Below are 15,376 nucleotides of genomic sequence, written 5' to 3'. Positions count from 1 at the left end.
CCATTTCTGAGCCCACCAAGAGCGAGTGAGGACTTACAGTGTTGTGGCACCAGCACCACCACCACCACCAAAGGCCCAATTTTTCTGCCCCTGTTCAACAATGGCATGTAATCACAATTCTTGATCTAATATTTCACAGCAGGGCCCATTCCTGCACCCACCAAGAGTAACTGTGAGGGCTTACAGTGTTGTGGCAACACCAACAACACCTAAGGCCCCAATTTCTGCAGAGTATATAGGGCAGGCCCCTACTTTCAAACATCCAACTTAGAAACGACTCCTACTTGCAAACGAAAGGAAACAACAGAAAGTGAGATGAAATCTACCCCTAGGAAGGGAAATTCTCTCCTGTAAGAGTTAATATAGGAAAAACGTGTCTCCTCTCCACTGATGCTTTATCGCCAATCCCTGTTTCACTAAAAACCCCAAATTTTCAAAAAACATTTGTCATTGGGACAAAAAGTGAGGTGAAATCTTCTGAAGAGGTGCACAGACAGCAAAACAAATGTTACAGGGGTGATAACCCTTCCCTATGTTTTTCCAAAAAGCTTAAAAATAGATTTTTTGGCTGGAGCTACACTTTAAAAATGTTCCAGTTCAAAATTACAAACAGATTCTACTTAACAACAAACCTACAGTCTCTATCTTGTTTACGCCACCTGTATACTGCTGTTCAGAGTATATAGGGCCTGGGGGCCTTTTTTTCATCTGGGTGCGGGGTTCCCCCTAATATCCATACAAGACCCAAAGGGCCTGGTAATGGACTGGGGGGGGTACCCATGCTGTTTGTCTAACTGATTTTCATCCATATTGCCGGGACCCGACATTACATTAAAGCCACAAGCAGTTTTAAATGACTTTTATTCCTTTAAAAATGTAAAGGACTGGAGCATCCCAATTCCAGGACTGGAGCATCCCAATAAGTACGCTCCATTGAGTGACATTGGTGAAACCAGTCAGGGACCAGCACTGCTGGAGCTGAGGGACTCTCCTAGCTGCCGGGGGAAGAACTCCTCCAGTGAGAGTGGGGGGGCATCAAAGGGAAAGGAAAGACAGATTCTGGTGGTAGGGGACTCAATTCTTAGAAGGACAGAGAGGGCAATCTGTAACCAAGACCTGAAGCGCCGAACAGTATGTTGTCTACCGGGCGCTCGGGTTCGGCACATCACGGATCTTGTGGACAGATTACTGTGAGGGGCTGGGGAAGACCCGGCTGTCATGGTGCACGTTGGCACCAATGACAAAGTCAGAGGCAGATGGAGTGTCCTAAAGAACGATTTTAGGGACTTAGGAGCTAAATTGAGGAAAAGGACCTCCAAGGTAGTATTCTCAGGAATACTACCGGTACATCGAGCCACACCAGAAAGGCAGAGGGAGATTAGGGAAGTAAACAAGTGGCTGAAGAGCTGGTGTAGTAAGGAGGGGTTTGGGTTCCTGGAGGACTGGGCCAACTTCTCAGTCGGTAACCGATACTATAGAAGGGACGGACTGCACCTAAATGAGGAGGGTGCAGATCTGCTGGGAATGAAGATGGCCAAAAAGTTAGAGGGGTTTTTAAACTAGGCAATGGGGGGGAGGGTCCAGAGACAGAGATAGCCAGCGCGGAAGATATTCCAGAGGGTAGTATTGGGGGCATTAGTGGTAGGTTAACCAAAGCACAAAAACACAAGGTGAGTATAGTAGCAAGTCCTAGTTGCAATCTCGAAACACCCAATACGAGGACAATATGCGACCGGTCTAAACTATGTGGCATGTTCACCAATGCCAGGAGCATGGTGGACAAGATGGGTAAACTAGAGATACTGTTGTACGAGGAGGATTTGGATTTTGTGCGAATTTCAGAAACCTGGTTCAACAGCTCTCATTATTGGCTGGCAAACATTCAAGGGTTTAACCTATACCGCAAGGATAGAGAGGGTAAAAAATGGGGGAGGGGTATGCCTATATATCAAGAATAATGTACAAGTGAATGTGAGAGATGACATCACTGAGGGAGCTAGAGAGGAGGTAGAATCCTTATGGGTAGAGCTCCAAAGGGATGAAGCTAAGGGGAAAATAATACTGGGAGTATGCTATAGGCCCCCTAACCTGAGGGAGGAAGTGGAGACGGATCTCCTATCACAAATTGGATTAGCAGCAAGGATGGGAAGTGTTATCATAATGGGGGATTTTAATTATCCAGACATAGGCTGGGCGGAGGGAACCGCGCATTCATATAAGGCTCGCCAGTTCCTTAATGTCTTGCAGGACAATTTTATGGGTCAGATGGTAGACGCACCAACTAGAAATAAAACATTACTGGATCTACTGATTACCAACAATACAGACCTGATCACGGATGTGGAAATACGGGGCAATTTAGGTAACAGCGATCACAGGTCAATTAGTTTCAGTATAAATCACACAAATAGGAAACATAAAGGGAATACAAAGACACTAAATTTCAAAAGAGCCAACTTCCCTAAACTACAAACCTTGCTAAAAGGCATAAATTGGGATAAAATATTAGGAACAAAGAATACGGAGGAGAGATGGGTTTGGTTTAAGAGCATATTAAATAAGGGCATTAGCCAATGTATCCCATTGGGTAATAAATTTAAAAGAGCGAACAAAAGTCCTGGATGGCTTAACTCCAATGTAAAAATGCATTAAAAGCAAAGGAGAAGGCCTTCAAAAAATACAAGGTTGAGGGATCATCCTCAGCATTCAGACTTTATAAAGAATGCAACAAGAAATGTAAGGGTGCAATTAGGACAGCTAAGATAGAACATGAAAGACACATAGCGGAGGAGAGCAAAAAAAATCCCAAGAAATTCTTTAAGTATGTAAACAGTAAAAAAGGGAGGACAGGCCATATTGGCCCCATAAAGAATGAGGAAGGACATCTGGTTACAAAGGATGGGGAGATGGCGAAGGTATTGAATTTATTCTTCTCCTCAGTCTTCACGAGTGAATAGGGGGGCTTCAGTAACCAAAACTGCAGTGCTTATCCTCATGACACAACACAGGAAGCACCTCCATGGTTAACAGAGGACAGAATTAAAATTAGACTTGAGAAACTTAACATTAATAAATCACCGGGACCAGATGGCTTGCATCCGAGGGTACTTAGGGAACTCAGTCAAGTGATTGCCAGACCGTTGTTCCTAATTTTTACAGATAGTCTACTGACTGGAATGATACCAGCTGATTGGAGAAAAGCCAATGTAGCACCAATATTTAAAAAGGGCCCAAAATACATCCCTGGGAATTAGAGACCAGTTAGCCTAACATCAATAGTATGTAAACTCTTGGAGGGGATGCTAAGGGACTATATACAAGATTTTAGTAATAAGAACGGTATCATTAGCAGTAATCAGCATGGATTCATGAAGAATCGTTCTTGCCAAACCAATCTATTAACCTTCTATGAGGAGGTGAGTTGCCATCTAGATAAAGGAAGGCCCATAGACGTGGTGTATCTGGATTTTGCAAAAGCATTTGACACAGTTCTCCATAAACTTTTACTGTACAAAATAAGGTCCGTTGGCATGGACCATAGGGTGAATACATGGATTGAAAACTGGCTACAAGGGCGAGTTCAGAGGGTGGTGATAAATGGGGAGTACTCAGAATGGTCAGGGGTGGGTAGTGGGGTTCCCCAGGGTTCTGTGCTGGGACCAATCCTATTTAATTTGTTCATAAACGATCTGGAGGATGGGATAAACAGTTCAATCTCTGTATTTGCAGATGATACTAAGCTAAGCAGGGCAATAACTTCTCCACAGGATGTGGAAACCTTGCAAAAAGACCTGAACAAATTAATGGGGCGGGCGACTACATGGCAAATGAGGTTCAATGTAGAAAAATGTAAAATAATGCATTTGGGTGGCAAAAATATGAATTCAATCTATACACTGGGGGGAGAACCTCTGGGGGAATCTAGGATGGAAAAGGACCTGGGGGTCCTAGTAGATGATAGGCTCAGCAATGGCATGCAATGCCAAGCTGCTGCTAACAAAGCAAACAGAATATTGGCATGCATTAAAAGGGGGAGTAACTCCAGAGATAAAACGATAATTCTCCCACTCTACAAGGCTCTGGTCCGGCCGTACCTGGAGTAGGCTGTCCAGTTCTGGGCACCAGTCCTCAGGAAGCATGTACTGGAAATGGAGCGAGTACAAAGAAGGGCAACAAAGCTAATAAAGGGTCTGGAGGATCTTAGTTATGAGGAAAGGTTGCGAGCACTGAACTTATTCTCTCTGGAGAAGAGACGCTTGAGAGGGGATATGATTTCAATTTACAAATACCGTACTGGTGACCCCACAATAGGGATAAAACTTTTTCGCAGAAGAGAGTTTAACAAGACTCGTGGCCACTCATTAAAATTAGAAGAAAAGAGGTTTAACCTTAAACTACGTAGAGGGTTCTTTACTGTAAGAGCGGCAAGGATGTGGAATTCCCTTCCACAGGCGGTGGTCTCAGCGGGGAGCATTGATAGCTTCAAGAAACTATTAGATAAGCACCTGAATGTCCGCAACATACAGGGATATATAATGCAATACTGACACATAATCACACACATAGGTTGGACCTGTATCTTTTTTCAGCCTCACCTACTATGTAACTATGTAACTATGTAACTATGTAATTTTGTGCAGGGACTGTTCTAAGTGTGGGAAACACACGCCACTTTACAGGCATACTATAGACACCCCCCAGGTACGATATTTATAGGAATATTTCACTTTTTTTTCACTTTAAGCATCATTAAAATCACTGCTCCCGAAAAAATGGCCGTTTTTAAAACTTTTTTTTGCATTGATACATGTCCCCTGGGGCAGGACCCGGGTCCCTAAACCCTTTTTAGGACAATACCATGCATATTAGCTTTTAAAATTAGCACTTTTGATTTTAAACGTTTGAGTCCCATAAACTTTAATGGGGTTCTAAAGTTTGCGCAAACTTTCAGTCTGTTAGCAGGTTCTGGTGCGAACCGAACCGGGGGGGTGTTCGGCTCATCCCTACTGTAGAGTTTAGCTCTGCACCCCAAAAAAATTAACATATGTACTTACACACATATATATGTGTAGCACTACTAACGTAGGAGCTGCAAGAATACTGTCCAGGTCTTTCCCACAAGCTTTGCCCTGCAGGCGTGCACACAGGCTCATTCATGAATTTCTTCAATGCTCAGTCTAGGGGTGTTTATTTCTTATTTTTGGAGAACTTGGATAGGGTTGAGGGAATTAGGTGGGATATTCCAAAACCAAGAACTATGTACACTTGAGGACTTAGGTATTCTTCAGAACAAGCTATATTAAAGTCTGTGTTTGTAGCAAACAGTAGACTTCCGCTTTAAGGTAGTAGTAGTTGTAGTTAACTGTAAACTCCTTTTTTAGAGTGACAGGAGCAGAATCAATTTCAGGAGAAGATTAGATGGACAAAGCTCTTCCAGTTGGTGTCCCCTTTAACAAGACCCACAGCTGACTCTCTAGCACCAGAAGGGTGGCAAAAGCACAAAGGTCCCCAAGTTCTCTTAGAAGCATCTGTACTCACACAAGGCCCAATGACAGCTGGTTGCCTCCTTCCAACTTCCAAGCGACGCCTTACTCCGGTGATACTAGACCAGATCTTCAGTAGACAGCCCCCCTCAGTCAGCTTTCTCTAGCTCCAGAGTATCAACATCCAGACCATCAGACCGCCCACCTGAGGCCTCATGGCAGCAGACATAGCAGCATTGCCTGGGAGGGCAGCATGCCCTCCAGTCTGGACTAATTCTCTCCAGGAAAAGATCTAAAGCCCAGTGTGCTCACAGAATATATACAGTCTCCCAGCATGTCATCAGAGCCTGCTTCACTGGGATTGGCCAGGACTGTATCAATATTTATGCTGCCATCTGTATAGCTCCACACCCATCATCCAGAAACCTCTCAAGCTCTCCGGATGCAGAGGGAGCTATCAGACTAGCAGCAACTGAACACACTGAGCAGATGTATCTAGCAGAATGCAGCTGTGCTGAGTACAGTGAGCAAACTATGCTTTTACCTAACAATCACAACCACACTGACTACAGTGTAGTAACTAAATTCACCTATTAAAATACATACTAATTCTATCTATCTAACCCTAGCACCTATCCAGGTGTGTGCTACATCTGCATATACTGTATGCTTTGCTTTAAATGCATTTTACCCATCATATCTTTAAAATGATATTCCCAGGTACTAAAGCTGGCCATACACATAGAGAGGAAGAAGGCAGAGCAAAAAATTGGTGGCCGAACAGCACTTGCATCTATTCAGATGCAGGAACTGTTTGGGTATTTTGACAGTTGACAAAGTCAGCTGTCAAAATACAAATATTCTTTGTGGGAGATTCATCTATCCGCACTATGTAGCATAGATAGACGGAGGAATGTTAGATTTTTTTTCTGTTCACCTTGCGGGCTAAACATAAATAAATCTATATGTGTATTGCCAGTTTTACAATTTATCAGCTGTCAAAAGATGAACCAGTTTTTTTTGCAGAAGATAGAAATGAATCCCGTAGTGACTGAGTGAGTGTGAACAGAATGTAATATAGCATGCACTGACAGTTTTTTAATGATAAAACAAAAAAACAGCTGCAAACTCCACTGTGAGATATAGCACAGTCCCAAATAACAAGTTCATAAACAGAGTTGCGCTGGGTCTAGAGCCAGGAGCATTACTGACCTTCCGTGACAGAAGGTCCGTGCTATTTGGTAAGCGACCATTTTGCCTATAGTGGAGGTGATTGTCACTGGATCATTCAATCAATGGTGGCGGATGGTGCGGATGTTGACACAGAGCTTATTTACCACATTTGGACTATTTTTTTCACTAGTTTTTAATGATGTGTTTAATGACACTTTAAAATAATTAGAGATCTTAAAGTGAATTAAAGTGTCCTGCATAATACAACTATTGCCAAAAGGCTTTAAAACTTTCCAGTGACAGTAAAGCTGTCTGTGGACAGCATACAGCTTCAGTACATCAAAAAACCCTCAAAATTACTCCCTCAGTTGTCAGCGTGCCTTAGGGAAACCACAAAAAGCTATTTCAAGTGGAGAAGTAAGGCTGCTATGGAAATCAGGAAATTAAGATAAAGAAATGCTTCCTGGTACTAAGAAGTAAAGCCAAGCTGATAGAAAATAATTTTTTTTTGTATTTTTTGCCCTCTCGAGCCTACTGACATTTTTATAAAGCAATGTATAGGACAACAGTATGCAAAGTATATTAATAAAATTAAAAGCCAAGGTGTTCAGCTTTGGCAGCATTTCTTCCCTGTCATTCTTGAGTCACCCAATTCTAAAATGTAAAAAACTAAACTAAATGTAATACAGCAGTATCCACACACGTGGGCCACCCAGCATTGGAGGCAATATGTTCTTACAAAGCAAATACACATTTGCACACAGGTACTGACTAGTATTACACCATTTCTTCTCCCTCAATTTCTCTCCCGCATTTAGCTAACGTGACCCCAGTGCTGACAGGGAGAAGCAGAGGAGAGGGCAAACAAGGATGTAGGTGCCCAACGTCTTCCATGGAAAGCATGGGATTAAACAAAAAAAATATTGATCTCATGCTTTTCAGAACTATAACCGGACTGAAAGTGACATCATGACATCGCTTCCGGCCTCCCAGGACCATAGAGCTGGCCAGGGACCATCTGGTCCCTGGCCAGCTCTATGATAACCTAATGGCAATACATGGGAAAGCCCCATTCTGTGTGTCTTATGGGGGAGGTGTTCTGTAATCCAGGTTAGAGATCGGCAGGACTGACAACATTGCTTGGGATTGCAGTGCACCAAAGGCACTGCATTGTCATCCCACTAGAGGAATCACACTGGACTTTTGGAAGTCCAACAAGTATTTTGTATGTTCTTTAATCATTTTAACCACTTGCTGACTGCCTGCCTGCAATGTACTGCGGGCAAGCGGCGGCTGTAGGCAAAGCAACATACCCATAGATCACTGCCTACCTCCGGGTTTGGCGCGCATGTGCGTGCCCGCCGCCCAGCTCCCGCTGTGATTGTACACAGCAGGAGCATATCAGCAAGTCCTGGCCAATGATTCATGGCTGGGACCTGCTGATCAAATACAATCAAAAGAAAGCTCTACTCTATTTGTGTAAAATAAATTATACATTTTATTTGGGTACAGCATTGCATGACCACGTAATTACCAGTTAAATTAGCACAGTGCCGAACAGCAAAAAATGGCCTGGTCGTGAAGGAGGTAAAATCTTGCAGTGCCCAGACAAGTATGAAGGCAAATACTTGGTAATCAGCAAACACAGAGTCTGATACTGCCTCCCCCAAAGCGCACATAACACATATGAATATAAAATATATATTATTGTGTGTGGATCAACAAAGTTATATCACGTAGATAAAGAACAGCCAAAAACAAGTACCTGCAGGCTCCACATTCAAATGTACCATTGCCAAAATGACATTTTGGGCTATCAGGTGTTCCAAACTGTTGACAATCACATTCACAGATAAATTTTAGAAGAATCTCAACTTCGTCATTAAATCCCAATGGTTTAATTTTAATGGACTCTGTTTGGTCCTTTTTGGGGCACTTGTGAGCAGTTATAGTGATCTCAAATTCAACCTAAAAGAAAAACATATATTTCAGCTTATGCCATGTTTCCAAACAATGCAAAATTGTACAAATACCACACTGTTGTAGGCAGGTTCAGTTTGTCCTCTCCGCTGTAGGTGGCACTGTTCAGCTGGCCACTGTGCAGAGGGGCATGGAGGTTGAGGCAAGCTTTGTTCCTCTGAAGCCCCTGTAAGTGTCATTAGGGGAGTAGCAGTCCAATTTGACGCAGCTGCACTGGCTGCGCCAATCTTTAGTGAGGGCAATGCTAATAAATAGTACTGTCCCACTGCAGTTGGTGCGCATTTGCAAAGTGAATAGTTTATTGACAGGATCAAAATAAGCCTTACTCACTTTGCTGTAGCTCTACAAAAAAATATGGAAACAGCTGGAAAAAAATGATCTGGTGATCTGGGTGTGGTGATATAGGCACTCCAGATAAGCTATTACGGAACCAATTCAAAGGACTGATGGAGAGATGTCTGGGACATTACAACTTTGAAACAGTATTGAGCTACCAGGATGATTTCATCATCTTTTCTAAAACCTTTGAAGACCACATACAGCATCTAGACCAGGTGTTTACTCGCTCTCGCAGTACGGGTTGAAACTGAAGCCTAGATAGTGTGACAGAAAATTCAATACTTGGGACTTGTCGTGGAAGCACGAGGGTTATCTTCTCACCCTGCTAAGATTCAAGCTGTGCAAGATTGGAACGCCCCAAAGACAGTGACTGAACTGCATTCCTTCTTGGGACTATTATGGTACTACAGACGTTTTATCCTTAAGTTCTTCCACATTGTAGCGCATCTCACCAATCTGCAGAGCGGGCAGTCTTCTGAGCAAAAAGGGCAGCCTTCTGAGTAAAAAGAGCAGCCTTAACCTTCCATCCAGGCCCAGTGGTGTGAACCACAACAACAAGCTTTTGACATCATAAAGCAGAGTCTAATGTCAGCCCCTCTCTTGGCCTACGCTGACTATACTAAGCCCTTCTGGGTTTACACGGATGGAAGCCTACAAGGGTTAGGTGTTGTATTAGCCAAGAATAGGATATGAATGAGTAATTGCATATGAAAGTCACAGTCTCCAACCCTCTGGGTAAAACCCCCATAACCATAACTACAGATCATTCAAACTGGAGCTTCTAGCCTAGTTTAAGCTATCAGCGAGAAATTTGGCAAATACCTCACGGGAGCTCAAATTGAAATTGAACATCGATAACAGTCCCCTTGCCCCCTGCAGTCCGCCAAATGTGGGCCTTGGAAAAGAGATGGGTCGCTCTGCTGGCTCATTTCAATTATAAAACATACTACAAGCCAGGGCAACACAATGGCCATGCTGACTCCCCCTCTCAATTCCCAGTGGAGCAGCCCAAAGGAGATGTGGATCAGGGCCAGGAGGACTTGGAAGTTGCCCCTGCTCTGCCCCAGCAGGCCTCCACTTTGTGTGTGCCCTGGTGCAGTTCACAGATCAGCCTTCAAGGGTGGCTGAGGTATAAATCTTGTCCGAATGGGCTACCCTACAGCAAAAGAACCCTGAAATTTTACAGGGTCCGCTAGACAGCAAAGGCCTACCTCACAGGATTATCAGCGATTGCCCAACACAACCAGAGTCCTGCTATGGCAGTAGGAGAATTTGGAGGTCCTAGACAATGTGCTATATTGTCAAGCTCGCATACGTACTGAGCAGCGGGACATCCTGCAAATTGTGGTACCCCAGTCGCACATCTTACAGATCTGCAAGTTGGTGCATGGACATTGGATATTTTGGGGTGGACCACACATGAGCCCATGTCAGGTGATATTTCTACTGCCCCAGGTTGTCAGAATGGGTACAGTGAGCCTGTCGTGAATGTACCTCCTGCACCTTGCACAAGGCCACCCCAGAACAGACTAGCCCTATGAGCACTGTCACCTCAGAGCTTTTTGAATTTTGCTACACAATAGTGTTCATGGATCACTTCTCGAAATTCGCTTTTGTGGTACCTGCTAAAGACCCGACTGCCATGACAACTGCTAAGTTGTTCTGGAACCACGTGGTACAGCATTATGGGTGCCCCAAAAAAATTCTGGCAGATCAAGGCCTTAACTTTGAGTCCCTGGTATTCTGTGAACTGTGTCGCCTGAGTGGAATCTGTAAGTCTCACTCTACTCCATACCACCCTCAGGGCAATAGGGTTTGTGATTGTTTCAATCGTATGCTGTTGAGGATGCTGTGATCACTGGAGCAGGGGCACCGAGACCGCTGGTACCAATATGTAGATAGTTCTTGAAAAGATAGTCTTAAAATGACATAAAGATATAGCAGAAGACACAGCCCTGGAGATACTATTGCTGCAACTGGGGGACCTGGTGTTAGTGAAAATTTCAAAGTTCGAGAGGGGTAGCAAATTGGAGCCTAGGTGGAAGGCTACCCCTATCAAATGGAGAAACAACCATGTACAATGTGGTGTCTGAACATCCCGAGGTCATCAGGAAATGTCTTCACCGAAACCTTTTGAGGCCCTGTGTGATGGGATGAGATTGCTCCACCAGACCCGCAACAGACCGGGAGGACCACTGCGGTTGGTGTGCATTTGTGGTGGATGCCAGTACGCCAGAGTTTCAGAGCACCATGCCATAACTGAGGGCTCCCGCATGCATGCGCGGGAGTGGCATTATCGCGGCTCCAGACACTCAAACAGCCAGAGTCCACGAACCCGGAAGGAAGACCGGGTGAAGATGGAAGCCCTCTCAGTGGTGACAGCGCAACTCTGTAGGGCTTGCTTTTAAGGTAAATATTTCATAATGCGTTATGCATACTAGCACATTATGCTATTATATTGCATGGAAACTGTTGGGTTTTTTTTTACAGCTTTTTTTTTTGCAGCAGTAGCAGCATAAGTTCCTAACCTGCAAATTCTTACCTGATCTCCCAGAGAGATATTGAAGCATTTCCTTCCATTCTCTCCTGTTCCAATCTCTCCATTTTTACAGAATGACTTATAACTGATTGTTACACCTTCTGGCAATTTGCTGTTTTCTAGAATAAGCTCTGAAAATAGTGACTGGATACCAAAAAAAAAAAAATATTTTCACGTAAGTAGTACCACAAAGCTTGAAAAACAGGAAGCAGACATGAGCCGTGATGGTCACCAGCCAGAGTCAGAAGTGTGTACTTACGTTGTAGGAATCAATGATCAGCTGAATTACATTATTAGAGTCTGAAGACAAAGTTCCAACAGCTGACTTTGGGATTAGGTTTGCTAGCTCCTAGAAATGAGAAGAAACACTTTAATTATTATTTATAAAATAGAACAATACTAGTGGGGCAATTGTCAGGGATGGTCAAACACGAAGCCCCAAAAAAAAAACAAAAAAAAAAAAAAACACAAATACCTTCACATACCTTGTAAATATCCTGATAATCCTTAGTAACAGCAAAGATTGTCTGTATGTTGTTTTCACTGAGCTTCTGGACCAAATGAGCGATTGATGGGTAGTCCTGTGAAAGCAAGTAAATATATAGACAGATTAGCCATAACATTATGACCATTGACAGCTAAAGTGCATCACATTGATTATCTTGTTACAATGGAACCTAGAAGTGGGGGGGTTAGGAAGCAAGTGAACATGTTGTCCCTGAAGTTGATGCTTTGAAAGCAGAAAAAATGGGCAAACGTATGAATTTGGGTGACTTTGATAAGGGCCAAATTGTAATGGCTAGACGCCTGGGTCAGAGCAACTCCAAAACCTCAGATGTTGTGGGTTGTTCCCAGTCTGCAGTGGTCAGGACATATCAAAAGTGGTCCAAGGAAGGAAAAGTTGATTACCACTGACAGAAGCATGACTGGCCAAGGATCATTGATGCATGTAGGGAACGAAGGCTGGTCCATGTAGTCTGATCCAATAGAAGATCTACTGTAGCTCAAATTGCTAGAAAAACGTTCATGTTGGTTCCAATAGAAAGGTGTCAGAACACACAGTGCATCACAGTTTGTTGTGTATGAGGCTGTGTAGCTTCAGACTGGTCAGAGTGCTCATGCTGACCCGTGTCCACAAACAAATATGCCTACAATGGACACGTGAGCATCAAAACTGGACCACAAAGCAATGGAAAAAGGTGGCCAGGTCTGATAAATTCAAGAATGGTTTGAGGAGAACAACAATGAGTTCAGGGTGTTGACTTGTGATATGTACAGGGTTGGATATCTGTGGGATGCACAGGAAAAATAACTCTGATCTGATCCATGGAGGCCCAACCTCACAACTTATAGGTCTGCTACTGATGGCTTAGTGCCAGATACAGTACCGCAGCATACTTTCAGAGGTCTAGTGGCATCCATGCCGCAACTGGATATGGTGGGTGGTCATAATGTTATCTCTGATCGGTGTATATTTTGATTGGATCAGAAATCTATCACTATCCCTATTACCTGTACAGGAATTGTTGCAAACAGGTTGATGTTGGAGGCTCTAAAATTTAGAGATTCAAGATTTATGTTTTCAGTTGTCTGCTAGAAGTTCTAGAAGTATCTAACTGTTCTCCCTCTTTCTTCCACCACAGACCTAGATACCAATGATTCATGACCATAATATGAACAATTTTGAGCACCATAATACGTCTAGGGTAGCAGTGTGGTTAAGTGGTTAGCATGTCTGTCTAGCAGTACTAGAGTCATTGGTTCAAATCCCAACCATAGTACTTCCCGCCTGGCGTTTGCATGTTCTCCCTGTGCTTGCGTGGGTTTCCTCTGGGTACTCTGGTTTCCTCCTACTCTAAAGACATGCTGGTAGGTTAAATGGATCCTGTCTAAATTTGCCCTAATATGTATAAATGTGAGTTATGGACCTTAGACTGTAAGCTTCTTTCGGGCAGGGACTGATGTGGTCTGTAAATTAATGGCACTATGCAGTGAGGAAAATAATTATTTGATCCCCTGCAGATTTTGTGAGTTTGCCCACTTACAAAAAAAAGGTCTATTTTTATCATAGGTGTATTTTAAATCATAGAGGCAGAATATCTACCAAATATCCAGGAAAAAAACATGATACAAATATTATAAATTGAGTTGCAGTTCAGTGAGTTGATTCCCTACCAACCAACAATAATTCTGGCTCCCACAGCCTGGCTACAGTATGTACTCATGTGGTACACAGATTAGTCCTGTCAATTTAAGAAGGTGCTCCTAATGACAACTCGTTATGTGTATAAAAGACACCTGTCCACAGAATCTCTTTCTTCCATTCAAACCTCACCATCATGGGCAAGACCAAAGAGCTGTCAAAGGATACCAGGGTCAAGATTGTAGACCTGCACAAGGCTGGAATGGGCTACAAGACCATCAGGAAGAAGCTTTGTGAGAAGGAGACAACTGTTGGAGCGATTATTCGCAGACAGAAAGAAATACAAGATAACCATCAATCGCTCTCCGCCTGGAGCTCCATGTAAGATTTCGCCTTATGGGGTAAGAATGATCATGAGAAAAGTGAGGGATCAGCCCAGAGCTAGACAGGAGGAGCTTGTGAATGATCTCAAGGCACTTGGGACCACAGTCACCAAACAAACCATTGGTAACACATTACACCGCCAAGGATTGAAATCCTGCAGGGCCCGCAAGGTCCTATCCTCAAGAAGGCACATGTACAGGCCTGACTGAAATTAGCCAATGAGCATCTAAATGATTCAGAAAAGAATTGGGAGAAAGCCCTATAGTCAGATGAGACCAACATTGAGCTCTTTAGCATGAACTTGACTCGCCATGTTTGGAGGAAGAAAAATGTTGACTATGACCCTAAGAACATCACCCCTACAATCAAACACGGAGGTGGAAACATTATGCTTTGGGGCTGTTTCAGGCTGACTTTGCCGCATTAAGGGACCAATGGATGGGGCCATGTATTTCAAAATCTTGGATGAGAACCTTTTTCCCTAGGCAGTCTCCAGACCTTAATCTTCCAGAAAATGTATGGAGGGAGCTGAAACTTCGAGTTGCCAAGCGAGAGCCAAGAAACCTTAAGGATTTAGAGAAGATCTGTAAAGTAGAGTGAACAAAAATCCCTCCTGAGATGTGTGCAAACCTGGCAACCAACTACAAGAAACGTCTTACCTCTGTACTTGCCAAAAAAGGGTTTCTCCACCAAGTACTAAGTCATGTTTTGCTTGGGGATTAAATCTTTTTTTTACTCACTGACCTGCAACTCAATTTATAACATTTGTATAGTTTTTTTTTTCTGGATTTTAGGTTGATATTCTGTCTCTATCATTTAAAATACACATATGATAAAAAATTATAGACTCTTCATTTCTTTGTAAGTGGGCAAATTTACAAAATCTTCAGGGGAACAAATAATTTCTTTCCCCACTGTATAAGTACATGAAATGAATAAATTGCCAGCTTCACACACGGCTGACCTACTGGATAACAGAAAGTTGAATTCAAATACTTACCGCAATTTTCCTTTCCTGACGAGCTCCATGGCAGCACAGCTGGTTATAGGCTCCGCCCCCTGTGCCTCCAGGACTTAACTCATATAAATTTGAGCCCACCTACAGCCTCTGCATTCTGTAGCTAGTCCTACCAAGCTGGGTGGGATCTGTGGTACCATGGAGTTCATCAGGAAAGGAAAATTACGGTAAGTATTTGAATTGAATTTTCCGTTTTCCTGACGGCTCCATGTCAGCACAGCTGGGAACTAACTAGCCAAAACAGGAGAGGGATAATGCTACACACTCCTCAATTCTGACTAAAAAAACAGAAGCCAGGAGGCCTCTGCCAAACTCAA

At 43.3% G+C, this 15,376-nt stretch overlaps 1 protein-coding gene across 1 annotated transcript in view; it reads right to left on the bottom strand.

Annotated features, from left to right (window-relative positions):
* Window positions 1-15,376, bottom strand: part of LOC141144314 (integrin beta-1-A-like) — a 98,037-nt gene that overhangs the window by 41,520 nt on the left and 41,141 nt on the right. Inside the window, exons 8-11 of the mRNA XM_073629869.1 lie at window positions 12,000-12,095; window positions 11,774-11,863; window positions 11,518-11,658; window positions 8,422-8,624 (exon numbers count right to left, since the gene is read on the bottom strand). Of these exons, the coding sequence (XP_073485970.1) occupies window positions 8,422-8,624; window positions 11,518-11,658; window positions 11,774-11,863; window positions 12,000-12,095 (530 nt within the window). The remainder of the gene's footprint in view (window positions 1-8,421; window positions 8,625-11,517; window positions 11,659-11,773; window positions 11,864-11,999; window positions 12,096-15,376) is intronic.

This window comes from Aquarana catesbeiana, linkage group LG05, assembly GCF_042186555.1.
Source record: "Aquarana catesbeiana isolate 2022-GZ linkage group LG05, ASM4218655v1, whole genome shotgun sequence".
NCBI lineage: Eukaryota > Metazoa > Chordata > Amphibia > Anura > Ranidae > Aquarana > Aquarana catesbeiana.
The sequence above is the reverse complement of the archived record's forward strand: the minus strand, read 5'-3'. Positions and strand labels throughout refer to the sequence as shown.